The 26,726-nt window shown below is 38.6% G+C and overlaps 1 protein-coding gene across 12 annotated transcripts in view; it reads left to right on the top strand.

The window, feature by feature from the left end:
* Positions 1–26,726, top strand: part of SCMH1 (Scm polycomb group protein homolog 1) — a 181,347-nt gene that overhangs the window by 128,652 nt on the left and 25,969 nt on the right. For 11 of the 12 annotated variants that reach the window (XM_039255952.1, XM_039255951.1, XM_039255941.1 and 8 more), the window contains 2 exons: positions 8,900–9,132; positions 12,634–12,760. The exons of the other annotated variant lie outside the window; for it this stretch is intronic. In XM_039255952.1, the coding sequence (XP_039111883.1) occupies positions 8,900–9,132; positions 12,634–12,760 (360 nt within the window). The remainder of the gene's footprint in view (positions 1–8,899; positions 9,133–12,633; positions 12,761–26,726) is intronic. 12 annotated transcript variants of the gene reach the window in all.

Below are 26,726 nucleotides of genomic sequence, written 5' to 3'. Positions count from 1 at the left end.
GTTAAATATAATTGGTTAGTTTCTTCTGCCCAGATCTCTCAGGCTGGAGAGGGCAACCTCTTTAACAGTTGGCATCATGGACTTTTATATCTAGCCTTAAGGGAAAGGAGGAGGAGGAAAAACAGTATTTTTGGACTGTTAGAAGGCCACTTAAAGGCCTGTTCAGTTCATCTCATGTCTGTCTGTTTGTTTGTTTTTATTCTACAAACATGTGCTAGGTCCCAGCTAGGAACTTGGCACCTTGTCAGGTGATGGCAGGAACTCCAAAGTAAATGACTTACCTCCCTGCCCAGCGCAAGTTCCATGGTCTCTGGCTAGAGATACAGGGGGCAATCTTAGGGGCTACAGTAATCAGTTTCAACATTTGGCATGTTCAGTTACTCAGGTTTGGGTGTGGAATGGGTAGAGAATTAGACTGGGGTTTTTCTAGGTAAGTGTGTTGGAAAAAGAAAGGCAAGGAAAGGATTATAATTTTAGATCAGTGGTTCTCAAACCCACTGGCATCAGGAATCCTTTGTATCCTTAAAGACCCCAAGGTCCTAATGGGGGTCATCCATATCACTGTATTAGAAATTAAAACCTAGAACTTTTTAAAACATAAGAATATACTTAATGTACGATACAAGTACACTGTCAGAATGAAGATATCACCTATATAGCCTCTGGAAAACTCCACTGTGACAGAATGAGAGTGGAAAAAGGAGATAATAGTTTAGTATCATGAAAATAATTTTCATCTTACAGACCCCTAAAAGGATTTTAAGGAAAGAGTTCCCAGACCATACTCTGAAAACTACGTTTTTTAAAGTACGTTTTGCCATTAATGGACACTGGACCGTATCAGGTTTCCAGTTACTACAGATAACACTGCTATAACCATTCATTTACATATATGTTAAGTGTACATGCTCAAGAATTTCTCTGGAGTTTATACCTGAGATTGGAATCGCTGAATCCTGGAGTATGTACATCTTCAGACCTTTTAGATAATGCCTGAAATTCCGCCCAGGGAGGCTTCTGAAAAATGCTGCTGTGAACATTCTAGTACATGTCCTTTGTTGGCTATGCCTCTCGTTCCTCTAGGGTATATCCCAAGGCGTGGAATTGCTGAGGGAGAGCATAAAGCTAAACGTTTTTCAGAGTGATGTCCATTCCCATCAGCAATGCACAAGTGCGCTAGTTACTTGGTACTCCTCACCAATACAGGTATGGTCAGACCTTCAATTTTAGCAGTTTTGGTGGAGATATAGCATCTTGTAGTTTTAATTTACATTTTACTGATAACTAATAATGTTCAGCAGCCTTTCATATCCTTATCGGCTGTTCGTATATTCAGTTTTGTGACATGGCTCTTCCAGTCTCATCTTTATAAATTTAGATTCTCATTCTTTTCATTCCATATTTTTAGGAGTTTTTAAATATTTTCTGGATATTACTTTTCTGACATACATGTTTGGTGTATCCTTTCCCACTCCCCAGGCTTCTTTTTCTTAATGTTGTCTTTTGAGGAACAGAAATTTTTTATTTTAATGAAGTCATGTGTGTCACTTTTTTAATAATTAATGCTTTGCGTGCCATGTTTAAGCTTGCCTACACCAAAGTTTTGAAGATACTCCCCTCTGTTCCTGGAAAAGTTTGATGTTTTAGATTTCATGTTAATTTTTGTATCTGATATGAAGCGTAGGGTTCAAGTCTCAGTCTTTTCCATATGGATATCTGTTTGACTCAGCACAATTTTATTGAAGAAGTCATGTTTCCCTCTACCACCACCACCACCATAGAATTTCAGGGGCACCTTTAGCATAAATAAGATGACTGTGGATATGTAGGTCTATCTCTGGATCCTGTTTTGTTCCAATGATCCATTTGACTATCTGTCCTTACCACCAGTATCACATGTCTTAATTACTCTATTACAATGAGCCTTGATATCTAACTATGTAAGTATTCCCTCCAGCTTTGTTATTATTTATCAAGATTGACTTGGCTATTCTAGATCCTTTGCATTTCCTAATAAAATTTAGAATTAACTTCTTAATATGGACACACACTTTACAGGAAAACTGCTGGGATTTTGATTGGAATTGCATGGACTCTTTAAATCAATTTGATGAGCATTGAGAGGGCAGTTTGAGTCTTCCAAACCCTGAAGGTGATGGATCTCTTCATGGCCATGTGCTATCTAGATCTTCTTTCATTTCTCTTAGAATGTGTTACAGTTTTTAGTGTAATTATATTGCATATCTTTCACTGAGTATTTGACTTAGGGTTTTTAAATTTCATTTTCTAATTATTAATATATATAGAAATAGATCTTTGTATATTGAATTATATCTAGTGACCTTTCCAAATTTATTTTCTTAAGTTTATTTCTTTATTTTGATAGCAGGAAAGAGAGCATGTGCATGAGTGGGGGAGGGGCAGAGAGAAACCAAAGGCTTTGCACTGTCAGCACAGACCCCGATGCGGGGCTCTATCTCGGGAACTGTAAGATCATGACCTGATCCAAAGTCAAGAGCCAGATGCTTAACCAACTGAGCTGCCCAGGTGCCCTCATTTTTTTTATTTTAAGTAGATTTTGTAGATGCGAGGAGGTATGGTTTATGTAAAAAATCATGCCATCTGCAAATGCTTCTTTTTAACATAGCTTTTATTTTTTTCTTGTTACATTGGCCTTCCATACAATGTCGAATAGAAGTGATGGTAGTGAATATTTTTATCTTGTTCCCTGATTCAGTAAGGTAGTATTCAGTATTTCACCATTAAGTATGCAGTTGCCTCTATTGGTTTTTTTATAGATGCCCTTACCTTAAGGAAATTCCAAATTTCCTGATAATTTTTATCATGAATGAGTATTAAAGTTTGTCAAATGTTTTTTTTTTTCTGCACCTCTCGAGATGACATATGGGTTCTCCTCTTAATTTGTATATGTGGTAAGTTCAGCTGATTTTTTTCTTTCTGTTAAACAACCTTTGTATGTCTGAGATACAAACTCTACTTAGTCACAATATAGTATCCTTTTTATATACTGCTGGATTCAATTTGCTAATATTTTGTTAATGATTTTGCATCTGTGCTCTTGAGGGATATCTATAGTTTTGTTTTCTTGTAATATCTTTGCATGTTTTGGTATGAGGATTACACTGGCCTCATAAAATGAGTTGGGGAGTGTCCGTCTTCCATTTATCTGAAGAGGCTTTGTACAGTCTATTGTTATTTTTATTTCTTCTTTAAATGTTTGTTAGAATTCACCAGTGAAGGCATCTGGGCCTGAAATTTTCTTTGCAGAAAGGTTTTTCATTTCAATTTCAATTTCTTAATTATGTACACAGGCCTTCATATTCTGTTTGGTCTTGTGTCCATTTTAATAAGTTGTCTTTTCAAGGAAGTTGCCCCATTCCATCTAAATTTTCAAATGTGGTTGCATAAAGTTACTCATTATGTCCTGTTATTACCTTCATAATGTCTGAATTTTAATGAAATCCACTCTTTTATTCTTGATATTTGTAGATTGTGTTTCCTTTTTGCATTTCTTAATCAGGCTTATCAAAGGGTTCTTTTTTCAAAGGACCAACCTTTGATGATTTTCTCTGTAATATGTCTGTTTTCTTTTTTCCATTGACTTATCCACTCACTTATATTATTTCCTTACTTCTACTTTTTTTTGAGTTTAGTTTGCTGTTCTTTTCCTACTTTTTTGAAATAGAAGCTTAGATCATTGATATTTAACCTTTCTTCTCTTCTAATATAAACATTTAAAGCTATTCATTTCCCTCTGGACACCGCTTTAGCTAAATCTCACACATTTGGATTTGTCATATTTTCATGAATTTTAAGTTTCAAGAATTTTCTTATTTCTATTTTTATTTCCCTGGTGTTTGAGAGTTATTTCTTAGCATTTGGGATTTTTCCAGTGAATTTCCTGTTATTGATTTCTATGTAAATTCCACTGTGGTTGGGTGAAGGGCAATGGGAGATACAGGCTTCCAGCTATAGAATGGATAAGTTGTGAAAATAAAAGCTACATCATAGGCAATATAGCTAATGATATTATAATAGCATTGTATGGTGACAGATGTTAGCTACATTTGTTGTGAGTATAGCATAACATGTAACGGGATGTTAAATCACTGTGTTGTACACCTGAAACTAATGTAACATTGTATGTCAACTATACTCAAAAAAAATTTTTTAAAGGTAAAAAGACTCAAGGTATCAAAGCGGAAAAATATAACATTCTTCCTTTTCACACTTTGCCTTTCTCTTCTAAAACATAATTTATTAAGCAGTGATTAGAATAAACAAACAAATGCAAACGTATAAATTGAATCCGCTGGCACAAAAGACCTATAAATATTTCTGTGTTACTGGTAGTAGAACTGAACACAACAACTTGTTTATCTTCCTGCTGCTTTAGAATGTATTAATTCAGAGTGATTTATAAATGTTTTCCTAAAACACCAAAGCAACAGTGTTTTCTAAAAATAAATGTTATTGAAGACTGTGGCTAAGACTAAAACCATAATAAGTTAATTAATTAATTCCACCGTGGTTAGAGAACATGTTCTGTATGATTGCAGTTCTTTGAACTTTATTCAGGAGTGCTTTGTTCACTCAGCATATTCCATAAGCATTTCTTTTCAAAGAAAGCACATTCTGTACATATTGAGAGTAGTGTCCTGATGTGTCAAATAAGTTGGTTGGTTAATTGGTTATGTTATTAGTTAATTGAGTTATTCACATCTTCCCCACCCTTACTGTTGTGTGTGTGTGTGTTTTTTAACTTCTTAACCTATCAGTTACTGAGTGAGAGATGTTATAATCTGTAACTTATAATTTGGATTTGTCTATTTGTCCTCTTCGTTTTCTAAACTTTCACTTTGTGTATTTTGTGTTATTAGGTATATATAAATTTAAGGTTATAAATAGCTTCCTTTTAAACTGACTATTTTATCTTGATGAAATGTTCCTTTTTAGTCTAGTCATACTTCTTGCCTTAAAGACTGACTTATCTGATATTAATATAGCCACAAGAGCTTTCTTTCATTTAATGCTGGTAGGGTATATGTTTTTACATCTGTTTATATCTTTTTATCTATGTCATATTTCAGGGCCCTCATATAAACAGATATAATGGAGTACTGGGGGGGGGCTTTGGTGCACTATGGTAATTTTTTTCCTATTAATTGTTTTACTTAATCCACTTGTATTTAATATAATCATTTATTTGGATTTAAGTTTACTGTTTTGCATTTTGCTTTCTGTTTTCTCTTTGAGTTCTTCCTCATTTCTTTATTCTTCCTTTCTTGCCTTCTTTTGGATTAATCAGATATATTTTATCCTTTCATTTCTCTCTCCTTAGCTTTAAGTATACGTTCTTGTATAATTATTTAATTAGAATTAAATATAGTAGACCTTATTTATTTCAGTTAGTTATACTACGCAAGTATGTATCATGGATTTATCAAAGTCTTCCTTAAGTAAGTGCTTTGTAACCAATCCCCAAATAATGCAAAATTCTTAACAAAGTTTGGCTCCTTTTATCCCCTGCTTCCATCCTGTGTGCTATTGATTTCATATAATTTACTAATACATATTTTATAAGCTCTACAAGCCATTTTATAAGTTCTTGTTCTAAATAGTTGGTTCTTGTTCTGACTTCTTTTAAATCTAGCCATATAGTTAGTTACCCTTTCTTACGCTCATTTCTTTCTGCAGTTCCATCTTTCTATGTGGGATTACTTTCCTTCAGCCTGAAAAACTTTCATTTTATTTCCTTTAGTTTAGGTCTACTAGTAACAAATTCTCTCAGCTTTGATTTATCTGAAAATATTATTTTACCTTCATTTTGAAGGATACTTTCCCTGGGTATAGAACTCTAGGTTGGCAGTTTGTATATCTTAGCCCCTTAAACATATCATTCTGTTGCTTCTGGCTTCTATAGTTTCTGTTAAAAAGTCAGCCATCAGTCTTATTGATGCTCCTATAAGATGCTTCTTTCCTCTCTGACTACTTTTGAAAACTTATCTTTTTCATTTTATATTTTATTTTCAGCAGTTTAACAGCTATGTGTCTTGGTATAGTTTGAGGAGTTTTTTAGATTTTGCTGCTTGTAGATTGCTGAGCTCTTCTTTCATTGGTTTCTAAATATTACTTTTGCCTAATTCTCTCTGTCTTCTTGCTCTGGGATTATAAATACTCATATTTTGGATCCATTGACTATATCCACATATCTCTAATGCACTAATGTGTTTTTTCCATACTTTTCTTCACTTTGGATGTTTTCTATTGATTTTCCTTCAAGTTCATTAATTCTTTTTTCTGCTGGATCTTGTCTTCCCTTTAATCTATCCAATGAGTTCTTAATGTCTCATATTTTTAATTCCAGGATGTTCATTTAATTTCTCATATAGATTCCAGCTTTTTGTGGGTGTTACCTTTTCTTACATTTTGTTCATCTTTCCTCTGCTTTCTTTAACATATTAATAATGATTTTATTTTAAAGTCTCTCTTCCTCTATCTGGATCATATATAGATCTGTTGTCTATGTTTTTTCTCTTGATTACCAATCACTTTTTTCTGCCTCTTATTATATCCAATGTTTTTTGTGTGATCTACTGAATATTTTATATAAAAGAACTGTTAAGGCTCCCGCTAATGTCTTTCATCAGAAATAATTTTTCCTGTCCCCTGTTAATCTAATTAGGAGAAGGGCCTGATTCTCTCAGCCTAATCATGGATTGAACTACTCCGGGTCTGGATTGTAGCTATAGCTTATCCCTGTTCCTTGGATGTGGGCTCTCCTGGGCTCTTGATTGAGAACCTAATGGGTCACTATCTCCTTAGCCCTGAAAAATTGCAAGAGACTGTCCTACCTTTGAGAGGTTAGGGGTGTGGCTCTTTAACTGCTTACACCTTATAGTTTCAGAATATGGCATTTCTCTTGAGGAGGTATGTTTGAGGCAGACCTCCTCCTTCTAGTAGGACCTTATTTATCTCCTAAAACCACAACATTATGAGAGATTTCATTCTGCCTTGTTAGATGCTCTCAGCCCAGCTTCATATCTCCATTGCTCAGGCTCAGAACTCAGCAAATGCCCCGTGGCGAAAATGGCCCACACTTACAGAGCTCACGTTCCAATCAGTCACAGCAGCCTGTTGGATTTCTCCTTCCCCCAGTAGAGGTCCTCTGTACAGGCCAAGCCTGAGCCTCAGTTCATGCCCCAAACTGGCAGATGCCCTCAGGAAAGAAAACAGTGTCAGCTACCTCGGAAGCCCTCCCCACTCAGGTCTGGAATTCCAGTTCATCTGGTCCCTGTGATTTCCACAACACTGCAGTGTCTCTTCAAGAATGTATCTGACACTTCATTGCTCATGCAACACCACACCACCATAATTTATTATATCCTACCTCGAAGCATAAGCAGCATTATCCTCTGCTTGCCCACTGAAATTAGCTTATGAACTAGCCTCCCTAGTTCTACCCCTGCTCCCTCCCCTCTCAGAGAAGCCCTCCTGCCACTCCCCTGCTCATAGCCCTCCAGCAGCTTCCCTTCATACTTAGAAAGTTCAAATTCATTTTCCTCCTCTGCAAAGTCCTGCTCGATCTTATTGCTCCTTCCTTTCTAACCTGATCTCCCACCACTCTTGGCTCACTCAACCCTCACTATCCTGATGTCCTTACCGTTTCTCAGACACACTAACATGTCCCCATCCCTGGATCTTTGCACTTGTTACGTGCCCCCTGCTTGGAAGGCCCTTTCCTCAGCTCTTCATAATGCTTTGCCTTTATTTCATTTGGGAGCTCTGTGTAAACGTCACTTCCTCAAAGTGGGCGTTCCTACCCCCCTCCTTTAGTTTTAAGTACAGCACTTCCTGCCCTTATGTTACAGATTTATTTGTCTGTTTTCTGTCTCCCCAACTAGGAGGTTAGCTCCGGGAGAGTAAAAACTATGTTTTGCTAACCTATAGTAAGTGCTCAATATTATTTGTGAAGATGTCCCTTACCTAGAAGCACTTAAAGAGAAGATAAATAGTCACAGTAAAACGGAAAGTGTCCTGACATAGATGTCTGTAGAATGCTTGGATGGGGGGTGGAGTGGTGCTGACTTAGTTGGGGAATAGTCACCCAAGACCGCAATAAGGAGGTGGCCCTGGAGCTGAGTGTTGAAAACTGAGTATTGATGTTTGCTCGAATGAATTGGTGTTCAGAAAACAGTTGGGCTAGAACATGGTGGGATGTGTGTCAGGAAGTGACATCAGACATAACTAGAGAGCAAGTCAGGGATAAAGTCACAAAAGTGCCTAGATATCAGGATAAAGAACTTGGACTTTACCTGAAAGGTAATATGGAGAAAAGGTTTTTAAAGTAAGGAAGTGAGGAGAGGTACTGTCAGATGTGTGTATGTATGTCCGTGTGTTTCACTACTCATTGCAATAATTGCACTAAAACTTTAAGTGAATTGATGTAGGAAATCCCCAACTTGGTTGTCAGGGCCCAGTTTAAAACATAAGTCCTTAACCCTATTCACTGTGTAACCTGAAGGTATCATTTCCTCTTTTGAGCCTTGGATCTTCATTCTTAGCAGGAAGAGAGTAGGGTTCTAAAAGTCATTCCATCTCTGAGACTATGGTTCTGTTTATATGCTTTAACTAGATGCCATGGGGAGAAAAATTTAATATTGTCTCTGCATCTGCCAGAAATAATTAAAACTTCCAATCCTAACCAATCTAAATTCAGTTCTCCTGTGAGATTTTCTCACATTTAGGTCAGAAGCCAGGAAGCTAGCTTCTTGGGATAAAACTACCCAAGCAGAAGTAGCAGGGTTTTTTTTCCCTCTGTTTGGGATGGGAAGGCAGGTGGGTGGAGGGGGTGATAGAATGAGTCTTTTTCTTGCAGTTGTGATTCCAAAGAATCCCTATCCTGCATCCGATGTGAACACTGAGAAGCCCAGCACCCACAGCAACACCAAAACTATGTTGGACCATCAACCAGGGCAGAGGGGGCGTAAACCAGGAAAGAAGCGGGGCCGGACACCCAAGCCCCTAATTCCCCACCCCATCTCTACCCCGTCCAAGTCAGCTGAACCTTTGAAATTCCCAAAGAAGAGGGGTCCCAAACCTGGCAGTAAGGTAGGTAAAAATGTGGGTCTCCCAGAAAGGGATAAAGGGTTACAATGGGGGAACTCACCCACATCCATCCATCTTGGAAAGGGGCACGTCTGGCCCTAGTGTCCACTGTGTGTACACTTCTAACAGGAATCCCCTATACTGTCATCCCTGCTTAGCTAACTTACCTGTGAGTTGGTAATGGTAGAGAGAGGATGGTGTGGATAGGAAACTAATTTTGACTGTGAGAGTTACATTTGAGGAAACTCTGGTCTAATGTCTTCCCTAGATTAAAGGCCCTGCTTCTAATTATTAACCTACCCAGAGTGGATGCCCAGACACATGAACAGAAAGATTCTGTTGACTGACTCTGTAAATGTATTTCTTTTTCTAATCCTACCCCTTCTAAAGAGAGAACATTATTGAATGCCTAGCAAGTATAGGCTCTCTTATCAGACACCATTACATACATATCACATGATGATCACAAGAGCCTCGGAAATGAATAATGTTAATGTCATTTCATAGTGAAGCCAATTGAGCCTAAAGAAATGTGAGAGGACTTCCCTAAGGTCACATAGCTAATAAATGGCAAAAGTTCCAGAGATGGGGCCCCACATGTTCTAGTTCCAGGTCACTGCTGCCTTACCATGGGCACCAAGGGCACTCTCCCACACTTCCTGAAGTGTGTACTTAACCTCTAGTACAGGACAAGACTGCTGAGTCAAGCATCACTGAGCACCATTACTGTAAGAACCACCTTTTTTTAGTCATGACCAATTCTCATGCATGTTTTCCCTAGTGGAACCATTGATAAGAAAGTTCCTCAACTGCTTCTCTAGGGCTTCCTTTGGCATCACCTTCTCCACTCACTTTTGGTCAGGGGATTTCTCTGCGTCTCCCTCCTGAACTAGACCACCTGAGTTTGAATGTAGAGGTGATACCTAGTTCTCCCTGGGCACCCCATTCTAATCTCATGAGTTCTTCCCTAAGTTTGGTTGGTTGGTTGGTTGGTTGGTTGGTTGGTTGGTTGGTTGGTTGGTTTTGTGTATTAGCTTCAGCTGACTTCAGTTCTTCTAGAATATAAGCTCCTCAAGGTCAAGAACTTAATCTTGTTCTTTTCTTTTTCTGCTGTAGTGCCTTATATCTCAGTCTCTTGGGAAATGTTCAATATATGCAGGATGGATGGATGATTTTACTTAATGATTTTCTAATTGAGATTATCTTATTTTTTGGCTTTGAATTCTTGATGTCACATCCTGATCTTTCTATGTAATATATATGCTCTTGATCTGTCTACCACTAACCCCTAACCCAAGTCCCGATTCACTTTTGTCTCCACTACTCTCTTCTTATTCTCCTGCTATGGAAAGAGACTGAAGGCTCTAAAGATTCCAAGGCCAGGAAGCCATGCTTTTGATCATGTGAAGACATCTCAAGGACATCAGATTAAAGGGAGAAAAAACTTGAAAGGCTGCAAAGACAGAACTAAAAAGTAGAAACTCAAGCAGATAGACTTTGTCTCAACATAAAAGGAACAGTTAAATCTATCCCAAAACAGAAGTAGTGATCTGCCAAGAAAAAAAAAAAAAAAAAAAGGAGAAGAAGAAAAAGAGGAAGTGGTGATCTGCCATCGCTAGAGGCATTTTATCAGAGACTACATGACTATAAGGGAGGGATATTTTCAGAGAGAGGGAAGTAGAAGAGAGATGGTTGGATTAAGTGGCCTTTAAGATCCTTCAAAACCTAAACACTGTAATTCTATGATTGCCTCTGCTCTGCAACTTGGGCAGTCCTAAACATAGTAATAACCAAAGTCCCCTTTGTTTCCAACCCTCTTGAAAACAATAATTCATCTTATCCTGTATTTTTTGGGCTGGCATTGGACTCGCCACTTCCCCCTCCTGTCCTTCTGCCTACTTCTATAAATGTATAAGCCTTCCACGTAACCCGTGACCCTTCCGTTCCTTTCTGAAGCAAAGTGCTCTCATGACTAGAGCAGAAGCTTTGAAGCCAGACAAACAGGTTTATATCTCATCTCCATTTCTTACCACTGTGGGACTGTGAGAAACTTCTTTGAGTAAGGCTCTGGGCCCCAGTTTTCTCCCCAGTAAAATGGAAATGAGGTAATATATGAATAGATATAATACATATATAATGCACTTATCTCAAAGAGTAACGATGCCTTCCATTCTCTCTGCTTTCTGCTAACCTACCGGGCTTGTTCCTTCAGGGACCCCATGAAATCCCACCACCAACTTGGTGAAGTTGAACTGATATTTCCTTTCTTCCCTGATTCCTTGCTTTATTTAGACTTTTACTTTTAGCAGTGTCCCCCAAAAATGAGGAAATGTCCATGTCCCATATATGCTTTGAATGCTTCATGTTTGCATGATAACTGTCACAGGCAAGGCCATCTTATATAAGCCTGCTGTCACTGGTGCTGTCACTTGAGACAATACACTCCCAGAAGGCAGACAGGTTCATACAGCTCCCAGCAGTGGAACCGACCTGGGACATTTAGTAAGAAGGGGTTTCTGAATCTCAGCAATGATTACATTTTCCTTGCATTCAGAAAGGCTTTTAGAAAACTGTGTTTTGGAAAGAACCTTCTGAGATCTTTCTTTCCTAGAAACTTCCCTGAACAGCATAGAGGAGATATTGGATTTTTCTTCAGTCATTTGTATCACTTCCCCCATTATTGGTATTCCATACTGTGTGTTTCATTGAAAATGTTTACTGAGATTTATTATATGGCAATTGCCATGCTAGGAACAGTAATCAGAATCAGACCCTCAAGAGGCTCCAGGCTAATAGGGGACACCAGTATGTAACTCTATATGACAATACATATGGCAGATGCAATACAAAATACAGAGATAGCACAAAAGAGACAGTAGTTAGAGGAAATCTAGAAAAATTTCCTGGATAAACAAATATCTTTAAGGTAAAAAAGAAGAAAGAAAGGTCATTCCAAGCAGAAGGGATAGTTTATTACTGTAAAGGCATAGCCCAGGTAAAACTGCAGAGCTTTTAGAGAAGTAATTTAGTTAGAGGTTTAAACCTTAGGGTAGAAAGTTTAAGAAATGGCAGATGATGAAATGAAGAGGTAGACAGAGGAACGAGTTTGTAGTTAGGGGAAGGGACGTTTCCATTTTTTAAGACAGAAGCAAAGTACAAAAGAATGTCAAAATAGGCTTAAGCCTTTTTTACTTTTGTCTGCCCAACTGTTGAAGAACCTGGAATGTCAAATGATAACATTGAATCTAGTATAAAAGACAGTGAATTAAGCTCTGGCTCTATAGAAGCCCAGAATCTCCTACATAGATTCAGAAAGTGTTAACTAAGCATCTACTGTACATAAAGTTTTGGGCGAGATTCTGTGTGGAAAACAAAGAGAAAACACAGTCCTATCCACAAATCTATATATTTCATTTCATGGGTGAATTGAGTGCTAGGAATAGAGGAATCAGAAGACAAGTTACCTGTGATGGGTAGCAAACTTTTCCGCATCCATTTTGACAGAGGAAACCTCGGACTTTGCTGAACCCACCACCCACCTCACCAACAACCAGCACCCCTGAACCGGACACCAGCACTGTACCCCAAGATGCTGCCACCATCCCCAGCGCAGCCATGCAGGCCCCCACAGGTAAGAGCAGATCACGGCATTAGCTACAACAAGCCCCAGGCCCCGGTATCCGTACTTTCTCTTGTCTGGCACCCACAGACCACTGTCCGTTTGTAAACCTAAATCAGATCTTGAAAAAAAAATGTTTATCCTTGGCATCGGAAATAGTTTCAGAGAAACCTTCATCCTTTCCAAGCAATTGAAAGAAACTTGGGTAGACATTTTGTGAGCTCAGAGCTGGGGAGCTGGGGCGTGGGGGGGGGTGGAGGTGGGGCCAGCACCGGGAGCCCCCCCTCACCCCCATCCAGTTTATATTAATACTCAACCTTTCCAGTTGGGAGTGCTCCCTTGTAACTGATCCCTTCCAGAATCCTTCCAGCATTTCAGTAATTCTGCCACCACTCAAATACGTGTGCAAGTGCTCTGATTTTTTATTTCCTAGTGAAAATAGTCTTTCTTGGATATTCAGAAACCAGGACTGTAGGAGTTATTTCTCATTAAAAACTTTGGAACGATATAACATGAGGAAGAGTCAGTAACTGCCCAGCGTCCCACAGGGCTGTTTACTCAGCATGACTGGGGCCCAATGCTGCCTCAGAAAACCTGAGCAATTTAAAGTCATTTATATACTTTATAGCTAAATTTTTTTCTGAAAGTTGTATTTCATAGTAGAGCTTAATTACTCTTCTGACTGTTGAAGAAACGGCACAGAATGAAGCTAATCACCTTGGATATTTGTATTTCTTGTCTTTCTCTCCTTGCGGCGGGGGAGAGGGGAACAGTAAATTCAGCCTTCCCACAGCCACTTGCGTTTCACAGAGCTCCTAGTCAAAAGCACACAGCTCTTCCTCGGACAAACCAGACCTGTGGGCCTCCTCACTGCCTGGGGCTCTCAGCCGCCACTCAAGGCCTCACACTGGAATAGGCACAGGCTGGAATAAGAGCTCCGAACAGGGCAAAACCAGGGTACTCCGGTGGGGGGGTGGGGGAGGGTGGATTTCTCTGCCAAAACTGCTGTTGAGGTATCGGTTTATTTTTTTTCTTCTTTAAAGGAATCCTCTTTCCTACAGTGTAACTGCCACACATTGTCACCAGTATTGTCTTCCTAGTTTGGCTCCCCTCCCCCTCCCCAGCCTTCAGACTCTCCCTCAGTAATTTCTGCCGCAGCAAAGCTTGAGGAAAACTGCATCACTGGTGAGACGCCCTCCTTTTTGGGAACCATCATCTCTCTCCTCAGTTCAGGTAAAATAAGAATAGTGGCTGCAGGCTTAATTTCCAGGATCATATCAACAAACCAGTCTAACCCAAGATCTTGTAGTAGCTTCTTTTTTTACTTGAATCAGTAAACTCTTAAACCCAGTTCTGAAGGAACCTTAAAGCTTCTTCCTTGTGATGCTTTTGGTGGCTTGGTTTGGTCTGGCTCCTCCCCACTTTGTGCAAGACTAGTCTTTTGGTGTCAGCTTGATTGCAAAGGCTTGGACTCTTTGAAATGAGTTTGAATGGAAGCAGAATAGGAGGGGCCATTTGCTCCCCTGAGGTGACAGGTCTCTAGCAGCAGTGCTTCCACTCCAGGGAGTCCCTTAGGATCTTAGCGGCTGCGCTCAGAGTCCTCCCATGGCTCCTCCTCTGTGCTAGTTGGTGAGTGGGGCATTGGCAGCATCATAGGGTTCTGGAGGACAGGTCTACTTTGACAGTTTGGTTTGCAGACTCCCTTGGCTTGCTCCACAGAGGCAACTTTTTACAACTTGATGAGAAGTTTTCACTGTCTTCTGAGGTATTTTTTACATCTGAGATTCCATTTGTGGGAAAATTAATAGGCTGAGAAAATCACTCACTTTCTGAAGAAAGGTCAGTAGTTTTAGTAGAACTTGAGGCAGTGCGTTTGAAGACGTTGGTTCTTTCTCCTCCCACAATCCCCTCTGTTCCAAGTAGAGAGACCAGCATTGCCAGGCTGTGAAGAGTAACTGCCACAATGGAATGACTGGTGTCGTGCCGTCATGGTAATACCTATGACAAGGTGGCTTCAGCTGCTCCTGAGAGAAGTGCTCCACATAGCCTCTAGGTGACACAGCAGCACCTTCCATATGTGCCCATCGTGAACCTCACACAGCTGGAACAGCAAGGGGGTCGCCTGTGACTGGAACAGGGCCAGCGAGAGCAGGCCAGGGGGTGCTGGGGCTTCTCTGTTGTTTACGGGGCCAAGCAGAGGAGGAAGAAAACTTTTCAAGGCTCTGCACACACCAAGTGCTTACACAGAAGAGGCACCAGTCATGATGCTATTAGCTCCTCTCACGAGCAGCTGAAACTTGAAGAATTCTGATTTTTTTCCTCTTCACTCTTCAACATTATACTTTTCAAGAAATGCACACCTTCTACACAGTTGTTCCTGAGGGGGTCATGGGTGAGGTGCAGAGTGCTGGCTGACATCTTGGAAGGGGATTAAGCAAGGTCTGTTGAAAGCTGAGAACATCCACCAAAATGGAGATCCAGAGCTACAGTTAGTTTCCAGAGAGTGCCTTCTCCGTCTTCCCAGGAGCTCTGTAACTGCAGACTGACCAGAGCAAAAACCAGCCTGTACAAACCCAGACAAAGCCTGGGCTCATTTTTTTAATGTCATTGATTGTGGCAAATTTGGTGCTATGAGAATGAATTTGATTTTTTGAGACCAACCAATGAACATTTGATTCAGAGTAAAGTGTCCATTTCATAAACCAGCCATCTGTGTAGGTAATTAAAAGAGCTACACCACAAGAATAGATATAGTCTCCCAGTGGGGTAACTATAAAGAATAATTCTCATTTCATTTCCTTTTGTAAAAATGTATTTATTTGGATATAGAGAGAGAGAGCGAGCCTGAGCAGAGCAGAGGCAGAGAGAGAGAGAGAATCCCAAGCAGGCTTTGCATATCAGTGCTGAGCCCAAGGCAGGGCTCCATCCCATGAATCATGAGATCATGATCTGAGTCAAAACCAAGAGTAGGATGTTTAATGGACTGAGCCACCCAGGTGCCCCATGAATAATGTTCATTTCTTTTTTTTTTCTTAATGTTTTATTTATTTCTAGGAGAGAGAGAGAGAGAGAGACAGCGTGAGCAGGGGAGGGTCAGAGAGAGAGGGAGTCACAGACTCTGAAACAGGCTCCAGGCTCTGAGCTGGCAGTCAGCACAGAGCCCAATGCGGGGCTCGAACCCGCGAACCGCGAGATCATGACCTAAGCGAAAGTCAGATGCTTAACCGACTAAGCCAATCAGGCGCCCCAATAATGTTCATTTCTTATGTGTAAAGTAAAGGTAGATGTGTGAAACCATACTCTGCACATTCTCCACCTTCTTTAGAGACATTTAAGCAATTGGAATGGTTCTCAGGGAGGTTTGTAGTCTTTTTCTTAGGGTTAACGATGTCTCCACCCAAATCTTAGAACGTTAGAGCTTGAAGGGAAGGCCAGCTATAGTTTCTTCTCCAAATAACCGTTGGAAGACAACATAGCCTGCCTATGGTATTTATGTCCGCTTATCGTCAGGGTCCTGTCACATGATTTCTCCAGATATGTCATCTGCATCTAGCCCCAGCCAATGAGTGGGTTTGCTTAGTCTACAAGAGGGTCATTAGATTAACGAGCAGTAGCTTTTACCTTAAGCTCCATGGATGAGGAAGAAAAAAATAGATAAACACTTTGGTAGAAATATTGGTAGATATTTGGTAGAAATATGGCATGCCCCCTAGATGCCTGCATATTTGTTTGGTTTACCCCATATCATTCCAGATACCTCTAAGGTGCCTAGTTGTCTTTTCAACATTACCTGTAAGACCCATGTTAGTGGGAACTTCGTGACTATGCCTCACTATTCCATAGAAGTGATACAGGTTCCATTTAAACCTGGCAGTCACTGAGCTGGCATCCTTCCCTTAGCCTGAATCTCATAGCCTGGGAAAAGTGGGAACTTTCTTTGTATCTCTATTTCCTGCTCTTGGCCAGGTGAAGGCAGTTTTGACTGTTCATTGTATCACCATCCTCTAATTGAGCCTTGGTGCATTCCGTGTGACCTTGATATCACTTCCCTTTCTGAGCCTCAGTTTCTACACTTGTACAGTGGAAAGATTAATTAAAGTTCCCTTTTATAGACCCTTCAAATACAAGCTATCGTGAATCGAAAGTTGTATGCCACATCATATCCTTTATACCTACCTTTCATTTTTTTAACAGTGCAGCACTTTTTAAGAGTTATTTTTATTAGTTATATATGTGTTCATAATTTAAAGGAACAATAGGTTTATAAGAATTATTACAAAAACAAACTGGCCCTCTTCCCCATTTACTTCTCACCAAATGCAGTCACTTTTAATTCAGCTGATTCTTTGATTTACCTCCATATATATAAATGGCATGTTAATATTGCTATTGTTTTTATGCTTTAGTCATTTTTTAACGGACAACCCACTTTATTTTTTTTCAAACCTACTGATAGTTTACTTATTGTTTTTTAGTGATTCATCACTTACACATAACTCCCCATGCTCATCCCAACAAGTGTCCCCCTTAACATCCCTTGCCCATTTAGTCCATCCCCCACCCAGAGCCCCTCTAGCAACCCTGTTTGTTCTCTGTATTTAAGGGTCTCTTACGGTTTGTCTCCCTCTCTGTTTTTATATTAGTTTTGCTTGCCTTCCTTTATGTTCATCTGTTTTGTATCTTAAACTTCACATATGAGTGAATTCATATGATATTTGTCTTTCTCTGACTAATTTCACTTAGCACAGTACTCTCTAGTACCATCCACATTGTTGCAAATGGCAAGCTTTCATTCCTTTTGATCACTGAGTAATATTCCATTGTATATATATCCCACATCTTCTCTATCCATTCATCTATCGATGAACATTTGGGCTCTTCCCATACCTTGGCTATTATTGATAGGGCTGCTATAAACATTGGAGTGCATGTGCTCCTTCGAAACAGCATACTTGTATCCCTCAGATAAATACCTAGTAGTGTAATTTCTGGGTCATAGGGTAGTTCTATTTTTAATTTTTTGAGTAACCTCCATACTGTTTTCCCAGAATGGCTGCACCAGTCTGCATTCCTACCAGCAGGGCAAAAGGATTCCGCTTGCTCCGCATCCTAGCCAACATCTATTGTTGCCTGAACTGTTAATGTTAGCCATTCTGACAGGTGTGAGGTGGTATCTCATTGTGGTTTTGCTTTTTATTTCCCTGATGATGAGTGATGTTGAGCATTATTTTATGTGTCTGTTAGCCATCTAATGTCTTCTTTGGAGAAGTGTTTATTCATGTCTTTTGCCCATTTCTTCACTGGATTATTTGTTTTTTGGGTGTTGAGTTTGATAAGTTCTTTATAGATTTTGGATACTAACCACTTATCTGATATTTCATTTGTAAATATCTTCTCCCATTCGGTTGGTTACCTTTTAGTTTTGCTGATTGTTCCCTTTCCTGTGCAAAAGTTTTTTATCTTGATGAGGTCTCAATAGTTCATTTTTGCTTTTGTTTCCCTTGCCTCTGGAGACATGTCAAGTAAGAAGTTGCTGTGCCTGGGTGGCTAAGTTGGTTAAGTGTCGGACTTCGACTCAGGTCAGGATTTCATAGTTTTTGGGTTGGAGCCCCGCATTGGGCTCTGTACTGACAGCTCAGAGCGTGGAGCCTGCTTCAGATTCTGTGTCTCCCTCTCTCTCTGCCCCTCCCTGGCTTGCACTCTGTCTGTCTTTGTCTCTCAAAAATGAATAAGCATTTAAAAAATCTTTTAAAAAGTTGCTGTAGTCAAGGTCGAAGAGGTTGTAGCCTGTTTTCTCCTCTAGGATTTTGATGGCTTCCTGTCTTACATTTAAGTCTTTCATCTATTTTGAGTTTCTTTTTGTGTATGGTATTAAGAGCATGGTCCAGGTTCATTCTTCTGCAAGTCACTGTCCAGTTTTCACAACACCCATTTGCTGAAGAGACTGTCTTTTTTCCATTGGATATTCTTTCCTACTTTGTCAAAGATTAGTTGGCCATACTTTTGTGGGTCCATTTCTGGGTTCCCAATTCTGTTCCATTGATCTATGTGTCTGTTTTTGTACCACTATCATACTGTCTTAAGGATTACAACTGGGGTTTTTTTTGTTTGTTTTTTTTAATTTTTTAATGTTTTATTTATTTCTGAGAGAGAGAGAGAGAGAGACAGCGTGAGCGGGGGGCAGGGGAGTGGTTCAGAGAGAGAGGGAGACACAGAATCTGAAACAGGCTCCAGGCTCTGAGTTGTCAGCACAGAGCCCGACGCGGGGCTTGAACCCACCAACCGTGAGATCATGACCTGAGCCGAAGTCGGACGCTTAACCAACTGAGCCACCCAGGTGCCTCAAGGATCACAGCTTTATAATATAGCTTGAAATCCAGAATTGTGATGCCTCCAGCTTTTTTTTCTTTTTTTTTTTTCAGCATTGCTTTGGCTATCCAGGGTCATTTCTGGTTCCATACAAATTTTAGGATTGTTTGTTCTACCTCTGTGGAGAATGCTGGTGTTATTTTGAGAGGGATTACACTGAATATATAGATTGTTTGGGTAGTATTGACATTTTAACAATATCTTTTCTCTTCCAATCTATGAGCATGCAATGTGTTTCCATTTTTTTTGTATCTTCTTCAATTTCTTTAATAAGCTTTCTGTAGTTTTCACTGTATAGATTTTTCACCTCGTTGGCTAGATTTATTCCCAGGTATCTTACAGGTTTTGGTTCAGTTGTAAATGGGATTGATTCCTTGATTTCTCTTTCTGCTGCTTCATTATTGCTGTATAGAAATGCAACTGATTTCTGTACATTGATTTTATATCCTGTGACTTTGCTGAATTCATGGATTAGTTCTAGCAGGTTTTTTTTTCTTTTTTTCATGTTTTAATTTTTTCTGAGAGAGAGACATGTGAACAGGGGAGGGTCAGAGAGAGAGGGAGACACAGAATCCAAAACAGTCTCCAGGCTCTGAGCTAGCTGTCAGCACAGAGCCCGACCCAGGGCTCGAACCCATGAACCGTGAGATCATGACCTGAGCCGAAGTCGGATGCTTAACCAACTGAGCCACCCAGGTGCCCCAAGTTCTAGCAGTTTTTTGGTGCAGTCTTTTGGGTTTTTCACATAGAGTGTCATGTTGTTTGCGAAGAGTGAAAGTTTGACTTCTTCCTTGCCAATTTGGATGCATTTAATTTCTTTGTGTGACAACCCACTTTAGAAGCTGAAGATTTAACTCTTCTTAATCTCCTTATCACTTACCCACACCACACACACTTCCCTATCTTAATACCATGATATTATAATTTTGATTAGGTTGAAAGTCATTATTTTGTCATTGTAATTTGTGGAATGCTAGTCTCAGTTGAACCAAGCAGTGTACTATGATTATTGTTGCGCATCTTGTTTTCAGAGTAAATCTTGTTGATTTCTTTATGTATTTATTTTGCTGGGTAGTTATTAATTCAACCTTAAGCTCATTTACTACTATGTATATCTCTGTTTATGCTAAAGCACATTATATATTCTATCCATTTCAAACTCTTAAAAAAAAGTCTCTTCTGGACCCTTCTGAGTTTCTCGACATTCTCTTCACCTACCTTTTGTGTTATTCCAGGTTTGCTCCTTCCCATGTCTTTGTTTTCCCATGTAGATCTTTCTTAGATTTGCATGTTTAATTTTACAACAACAAACCTGTTTGTTCTCTTTGAAGCTTCTCTTCATCAGTAGTATTCTGCAGTCTTACCGAGATGTGAGTATTTTTACTTGTCATGCTGGACACTTTATGTCCCCATCCATTCTTTGGTTTCTTGAAATTTTCGTAAATTCTTTTTTCAGTGACTTTCTCCCATTTCTTTGTCTCCCTCGCTTCTTCTGTTGAACCTCTTGAACTCATAGTGTAATATTCTTAACCCTCTTTATTTTTATCCCTATTCTCTTTGACTTTTTGCTCTACTTTTGTGTAAGTTTACCTCAACTGTATCTTCCAGATTTTGTATTTAGTTTCTTGTGTCTAGCATCTTACTTTTAAAGTATCCTTATTCATTACTCGAGTGGCATTTTCCAAAGGGTGTTTGGTGGGAAACCAGTTATACAAAACTATGTGGATAAAAAGATTTTACATACATTTAGAAAATTTGTCACATGCAATAAACTATTTGTAAAAAAAAAAAAAAAAGAAAGAAAATTTGTCACATGCTTAGGAAATGCTTATACTCTACTTCCCCACTCTTGGATATTCGCATCTGCTATGAACTCTTTTTTTGTTTTCTGAATTTTACTAGACTGTTATTTTTTAGGTTCACAACAAAATTGAGCAGAAGGTCCAGAATTTTTCCATATACCCCAGCCTCAATACATACATAGCCTTCTCCATTATCAACATTCCCCCCACCAGAATAGTAAGTACATTTGTTTCAAGTGATCAACCTCTGTTGAAACATCATTATCACCCAGGGTCCATAGTTTACATTAGGGTTCTCTCGTGGGGTTGTACATGTTGTGGGTCTTCACAAATGTGTATTATGGCATGTATCCACCATTATGATAATACAAAATATTTTAACTGTTCTAAAGTCCATGCTTTGTCTATTCATCCCACCTTCCCCAACTCCTGGCAAGTACGCATCTTTTTGCTGTCTCTGTAGTTTAACCTTTTCCATAATGCCATGTATTTGAAATTATGCAGTGTGTAGCCTTTTCACATTGACCTTTTCACTTAGTAATGTGCATTTAAATTTTCTTCATGTCTTTTCATGGCTCATTTCTTTTTAGGGCTGAATCATATACTATTGTCTGGCTATATCACAGTTTATCTGTTCACCTACTGAAGGACATCTTGGTTGCTTCCAAGTTTGGGCAATTATGAATTAAGCAGCTGTAAACATCCATTTTTTTGTTTTGTTTTTTTGTTTCTTGGGGTTTTTTTTGGTGTAGACATAAATTTTCCATTCCTTTGGGTAAATACCAAGGAATGAGATTGCTGATCATATGTTAAGAGCATGTGGAGTTTTGTAAAGTGTGGCCAAACTGTCTTCCAGAGTGGCGGTACCATTTTGCACTCCCACAAGCAATGAAAGAGTTGCTTTTGCGCCACATACTCACCAGCATTTGGTGGTATTAGCGTTCTGGATTTTGGCCCTTCCCATAGGTGTGCAGTATTTCATTGTTGTTTGAATTTGCATACCCCTAATGACATAGACAGGAAAGCGTCTTGTCACACGTTTATTTGCTATTTGTGTTTCTTCTTTGGGGAGGTATCTAACAGTTTTTCATTGGGTTCATTTACTTTTCGTTGACTTTTTAAAAACTCTTCGCATATTTTGGAAAACGATTCTTTATCAGGTGTATCTTTTGCAGAGTTTTCTCCCCGGCTGTGGCTTTTCTTCTCATTATCTTGTGTTTTTCCCAGAGCAGAAGATTTCAATTTTAGTGAGTCCAGCTTATCGATTATTTCTTTCATGGATCACGTCTCTGGTGTTATATCTAAAAAGCCATTGCCATGCCCCAAGGTCATTGTCATTTTTTCTCCTGTTTTGTTTTCTAGGAGTCTTATAGTTTTGAATTTAACATTTAGGTCTGTGAACTATTTTGAATTAATTTTTGTGAAGGTCATAAAGTCTGTGTCTAGATTCCTTTTTTTGCATGTGACTGTCCAGTTGTTTCAGTGCCACTTGTTGAAATGACTGTGTTTTTCTCTATTGTATTGCCTTTGTTCCTTTATCAAAGATCAGCTCACTATATTTATGTGGGACTGCTTCTCAGCTTTCTGTCTGTTCCATTGATCTATTTGTCTGTTCTTTCACCAATACTATACTCTCTTGATTACTGTAGCTTTCTAGTGAGTCTTGAAGTTAGGTAGTATCAACCCCTGTTCTTTTCCGTCAATATTGTGTTGACTATTTAGAGGTTTTTTTGTCTCTCCATATAAACTTTAAAATCAGTTTCTCAGTAGCCACAAAATAACTTGCTGGGATTTTGACTGGGATTGCTTTGAATCTGTAGATCAAGTTGGAAAAAACTGACATCGTGACAATATTGAGTCTTCCTATGAACATGAGAAAGCTCTTCATTTGTTTAGTTTCCTCTTTCTTATTTTATTTTTTTATTATGATAAGTGTACTCATTAATACCCATCACCTATTTCACCCATCCCCCATCCAACTCCCCTCTGGTAACTATCAGTTCATTCTCTAAAGTTAAGAAGTTTTGTTTTGTTTTTATTCATCAGAGTTTGTAGTTTTCCTTATATAAGCCCTATACATATTGTGTTAGATTTATACCTAAGTATCTCATTTTTGGAGGTACTAATGTAAATGTATTGTGTCTTTAATTTCAGACTTCACTCATTCCTTGCAATTGACTTTTGTATATTTACCTTGTATCCTGCAACTTTGCTATAATTGCTTATTAGTTCCAGGAATTTTTTTTGTCAGTTCTTTTGCATTCTCCCCATAGACATTTGTGTCATCTGTGAACAAAGAAAATTTTATTTCTTCTTTCCCAATATAAATACCTTTTATTTCCTTTTCTTATTACATTAGTCAGGACTTTTAGTACAATAATGAAATGTTGTAGTGAGAGGGAACATGCTTACCTCGTTCCTGATCTTAATGGGAAAGCTTCTGGTTTCTCACCATTAAGTGATGTGAGCTGAAGGTTTTTTGTAAATATTCTTTATCAGGCTCAGGAAGTTCCCCTCCATTCCTTGTTTGCTGAAAGTTTTTATCATCAATCAATCTTGGATTTTGTCGCATGTTTTTTCTAAAGTTAAGTTATCTATTCATATGATCATGTGATAGTTTTTCTTTAGCTTGCTCATGTGATGGATTACATTAATTGATTTTTTTAATGTTTTGAACCAGGCTTTCTCACACCTGAGATAAATTTCATTTGGTTGTCGGGGCGCCTGGGTGGCTTAGTCAGTTAAGCGTCCGACTTTCACTTGGGTCATGATCTTGCTGTTCGTGGGTTCGGGCCCCGCGTCAGGCTCTGTGCTGACTGTCAGCTCGGAGCCTGGAGCCTGTTTCAGAGTCTGTGACTCCCTCTCTCTCTGACCCTCCCCTGCTCACGCTGTCTCTCTCTCTCTCTCTCTCCTAGAAATAAATAAAAAATTAAAAAAATTTCATTTGGTTGTAGTGTATAATTTTTTTAATATATTGTTGGATTGGATTCGCTAATATTTTGTTGAGGAATTTTACATCTATGTTCATGAGAGACAGTGGTCTATAATTTTCTTTTCTTATAATGTTTTCTCTGGTTTTGGTATTAGGGTAATGCCAGTCTCCTAGAATGAATTATGAAGTATTCTTGCTGCTTCTGTTTTCTAAAAGAGATTACAGATAATTGGTAAAATCTATTTCTTAAGTGCTTAGTAGAATTAATCAGTGAATTCATCTGAGTCTGCTGCTTTCTATTTTGGAAGATTATTAATTATGATTCAATTTCCTTAATATTGCATATCAGATTATCTTTTTCTTCTTGTATGAATTGTGGCAGACTGTGGATTTCATGGATTGGCCCATTTTATCTAGATTATCAAATTTCTGGGTCTAGAATTATTCATAGTATTGCTGTGTTATCCTTTTAATGACCATGGATCTGTAGTGGTACCCCCTCTTTTATTTCTGATATTAGTAATTTGTGTCATTTTTTTTTTTAATTTGGCCCATCTAAAGGCTTTTGATGTTATTGATCTTTTCAAAGAACCAGCTTTTGGTTTCATTGATTTTGTTGTTATTGTTGTTGACTTCTTGTTTTCAGTGTCATTGATTTCTGCTGTTTTTTATTATTACTTTTCTTATGCTTACTTTAGATTTAATATGCTCTTTTTTTCTAGTTTCCTAAAGTAGAAGCTTAGGGTTTTTTTAATGTTTGTTTATTTTTGAGAGAGAGAGACAGAGAGACAGAATGTGAGCAGGGGAATGGCAGAGAGAGAGTGAGATACAGAATCTGAAGCAGGCTCCAGGCCCTGACCTGTCAGCAGAGAGCCCCGACGTGGGGGTCAAACTCATGAACTGTGAGATCATGACCTGAGCTGAAGCTGGACGCTTAACTGACTGAGCCCCGATAAATTATATTTTTATTTTCATTTAGTTTTATATACTTTTAAGTTTATCTGGAGATTTATTCTTTGACCCATATGTTATTTATAAGTATTTTGTTTAACCTCCTAGTACTGGGGAGATTTTCCACCTATCTTTCTATTACTGATTTTTTTGTTTATTGCATTGTGGTTTAAGAGCAAATATTGTATGATTTCTATTCTTTTAAATTTATTAAGGTATGTTTTATAGCCCAGTGTGTCTTCATGAATGTTTCATAGGAGCTTGAGAAGAATGTGTGTCCTACTGTTGTTAAGTGAAATAACCTATAGATGTCAACTATGTCCAGTTGATTGATGGTGCTGTTGTGTTCAACAATGTCCTCACCATTTTCTGCCTGCCAGATCTGTCCATTTCTGAAAGAGAGAGATGATGAAATCTCCAATTAAAATCGCGGATTCAGCTGTTTATCCTTAGAGTTCTATTAATTTTTAACTCTGACATTTTGATGGTCTGTTTGTAGTTGCATATACAGTAAGAATTGTTATATCTTCTTAGATGAATTACAATTAAGTCATTATGTAATGCCCCTCTTCATCTGTAGTACCTTTCCTTGCTCTTTAATCTGCTCCATCTGAAATTAATATAGTTGTCCTGCTTTCTTTTAATTAATATTAGCATGGTATATCTTTCTCCATCCCTTTGCTGTTCACCCATATGCTTTTTTATATTTAAAGTGGGTTTCTTGTAGGCAACACAGAGTTGGGTCTTGTTTTTTGATCCACTTTCCCAATCTCTTTTAATTGATATATTTAGACCATTGATATTTAAAGTAATTATTGACATAGTTTGAGAAGTATCTACCATATTTGTTCAGTTTCCCATTTGTTGCCTTTGTTCTTTGTGCCTATTTTTTTTAATGTTTTATTTATTTCTGAGAGAGAGAGAGACAGCGTGAGCAGAGGAGAGTCAGAGAGAGGGAGACATAGAATCTGAAGGAGGCTCCAGGCTCTGAGCTATCTGTCAGCACAGAGCCCGACGTGGGGCTCGAACTCACAAACCGTGAGATCATGACCTGGGCCGAAGTCGGACACTTAACCAACTGAGCCACCCAGGCACCCCTCTTTGTGCCTATTTTTGTCTTCTACTTTTTCTCTGCCTTTGGTGGTTTTAGTTGAGCATTTTATGATTCCATTTTTTCTCCTTTTTTAGCATATGTTACTTTTTAAGGTTTTTTGTTTTTTAAGTTTATTTATTTGAGACAGAGACAGCATGGCATGGGGGAGAGGCAGGGAGAAAGGGGGACAGAAAATCCCAAGCAGGCTCCCCGCTGTCAGCGCAGAGCCCAATGCAGGGTCAAACTCATGAAACCATGAGATCATAACCTGCGCTGAAACCAAGAGTCATATGCTTAACTGACTGAACCACTCAGGTACCCTTCTTTTTTAGGTTTTTAGTGATTACCGTAGAATTTACAATATACATTTATAACTAATACAAGTCTACTTTCAAAAAGCACTATACATTGTGGCATACACACACACACAAAAAAAAAGCACTATACTACTTCACAGATATAATAACAAGGAATCCTAATTCCTCCTTTCCATCCCTTGTATGATTGCTGTCATTCATTTCACTTATACAGAAGTGTTAATAAATATATACATAAACACAAATATATCGTTGCTATTTCTATTTTGAACAAACTGTTATCTGTTAGATCAGTTAAGAATAAGAAAAGTAAGTTTCTATTTTGCCTTCACCTGTTTCTTCTCCAGTGTTCTTTATGTAGATTTGAGTTTCTGATCAATATTATTTTCCTTCTCTTTAAGGAACTTCTTGAACCTTTTTTTGCAAGGTAATCTACTAGTAACAAAGCAACAAACTTTTTTTTTTTTTCTTTGGTCTGAGAAAGACTTTATTTCTCCTTCACTTTTGAAGGATA

Source organism: Hyaena hyaena, unplaced genomic scaffold (assembly GCF_003009895.1).
Source record: "Hyaena hyaena isolate Hyena2069 unplaced genomic scaffold, ASM300989v1 scaffold_551, whole genome shotgun sequence".
NCBI lineage: Eukaryota > Metazoa > Chordata > Mammalia > Carnivora > Hyaenidae > Hyaena > Hyaena hyaena.
This window is presented reverse-complemented; position numbering and strand designations above follow the sequence as displayed.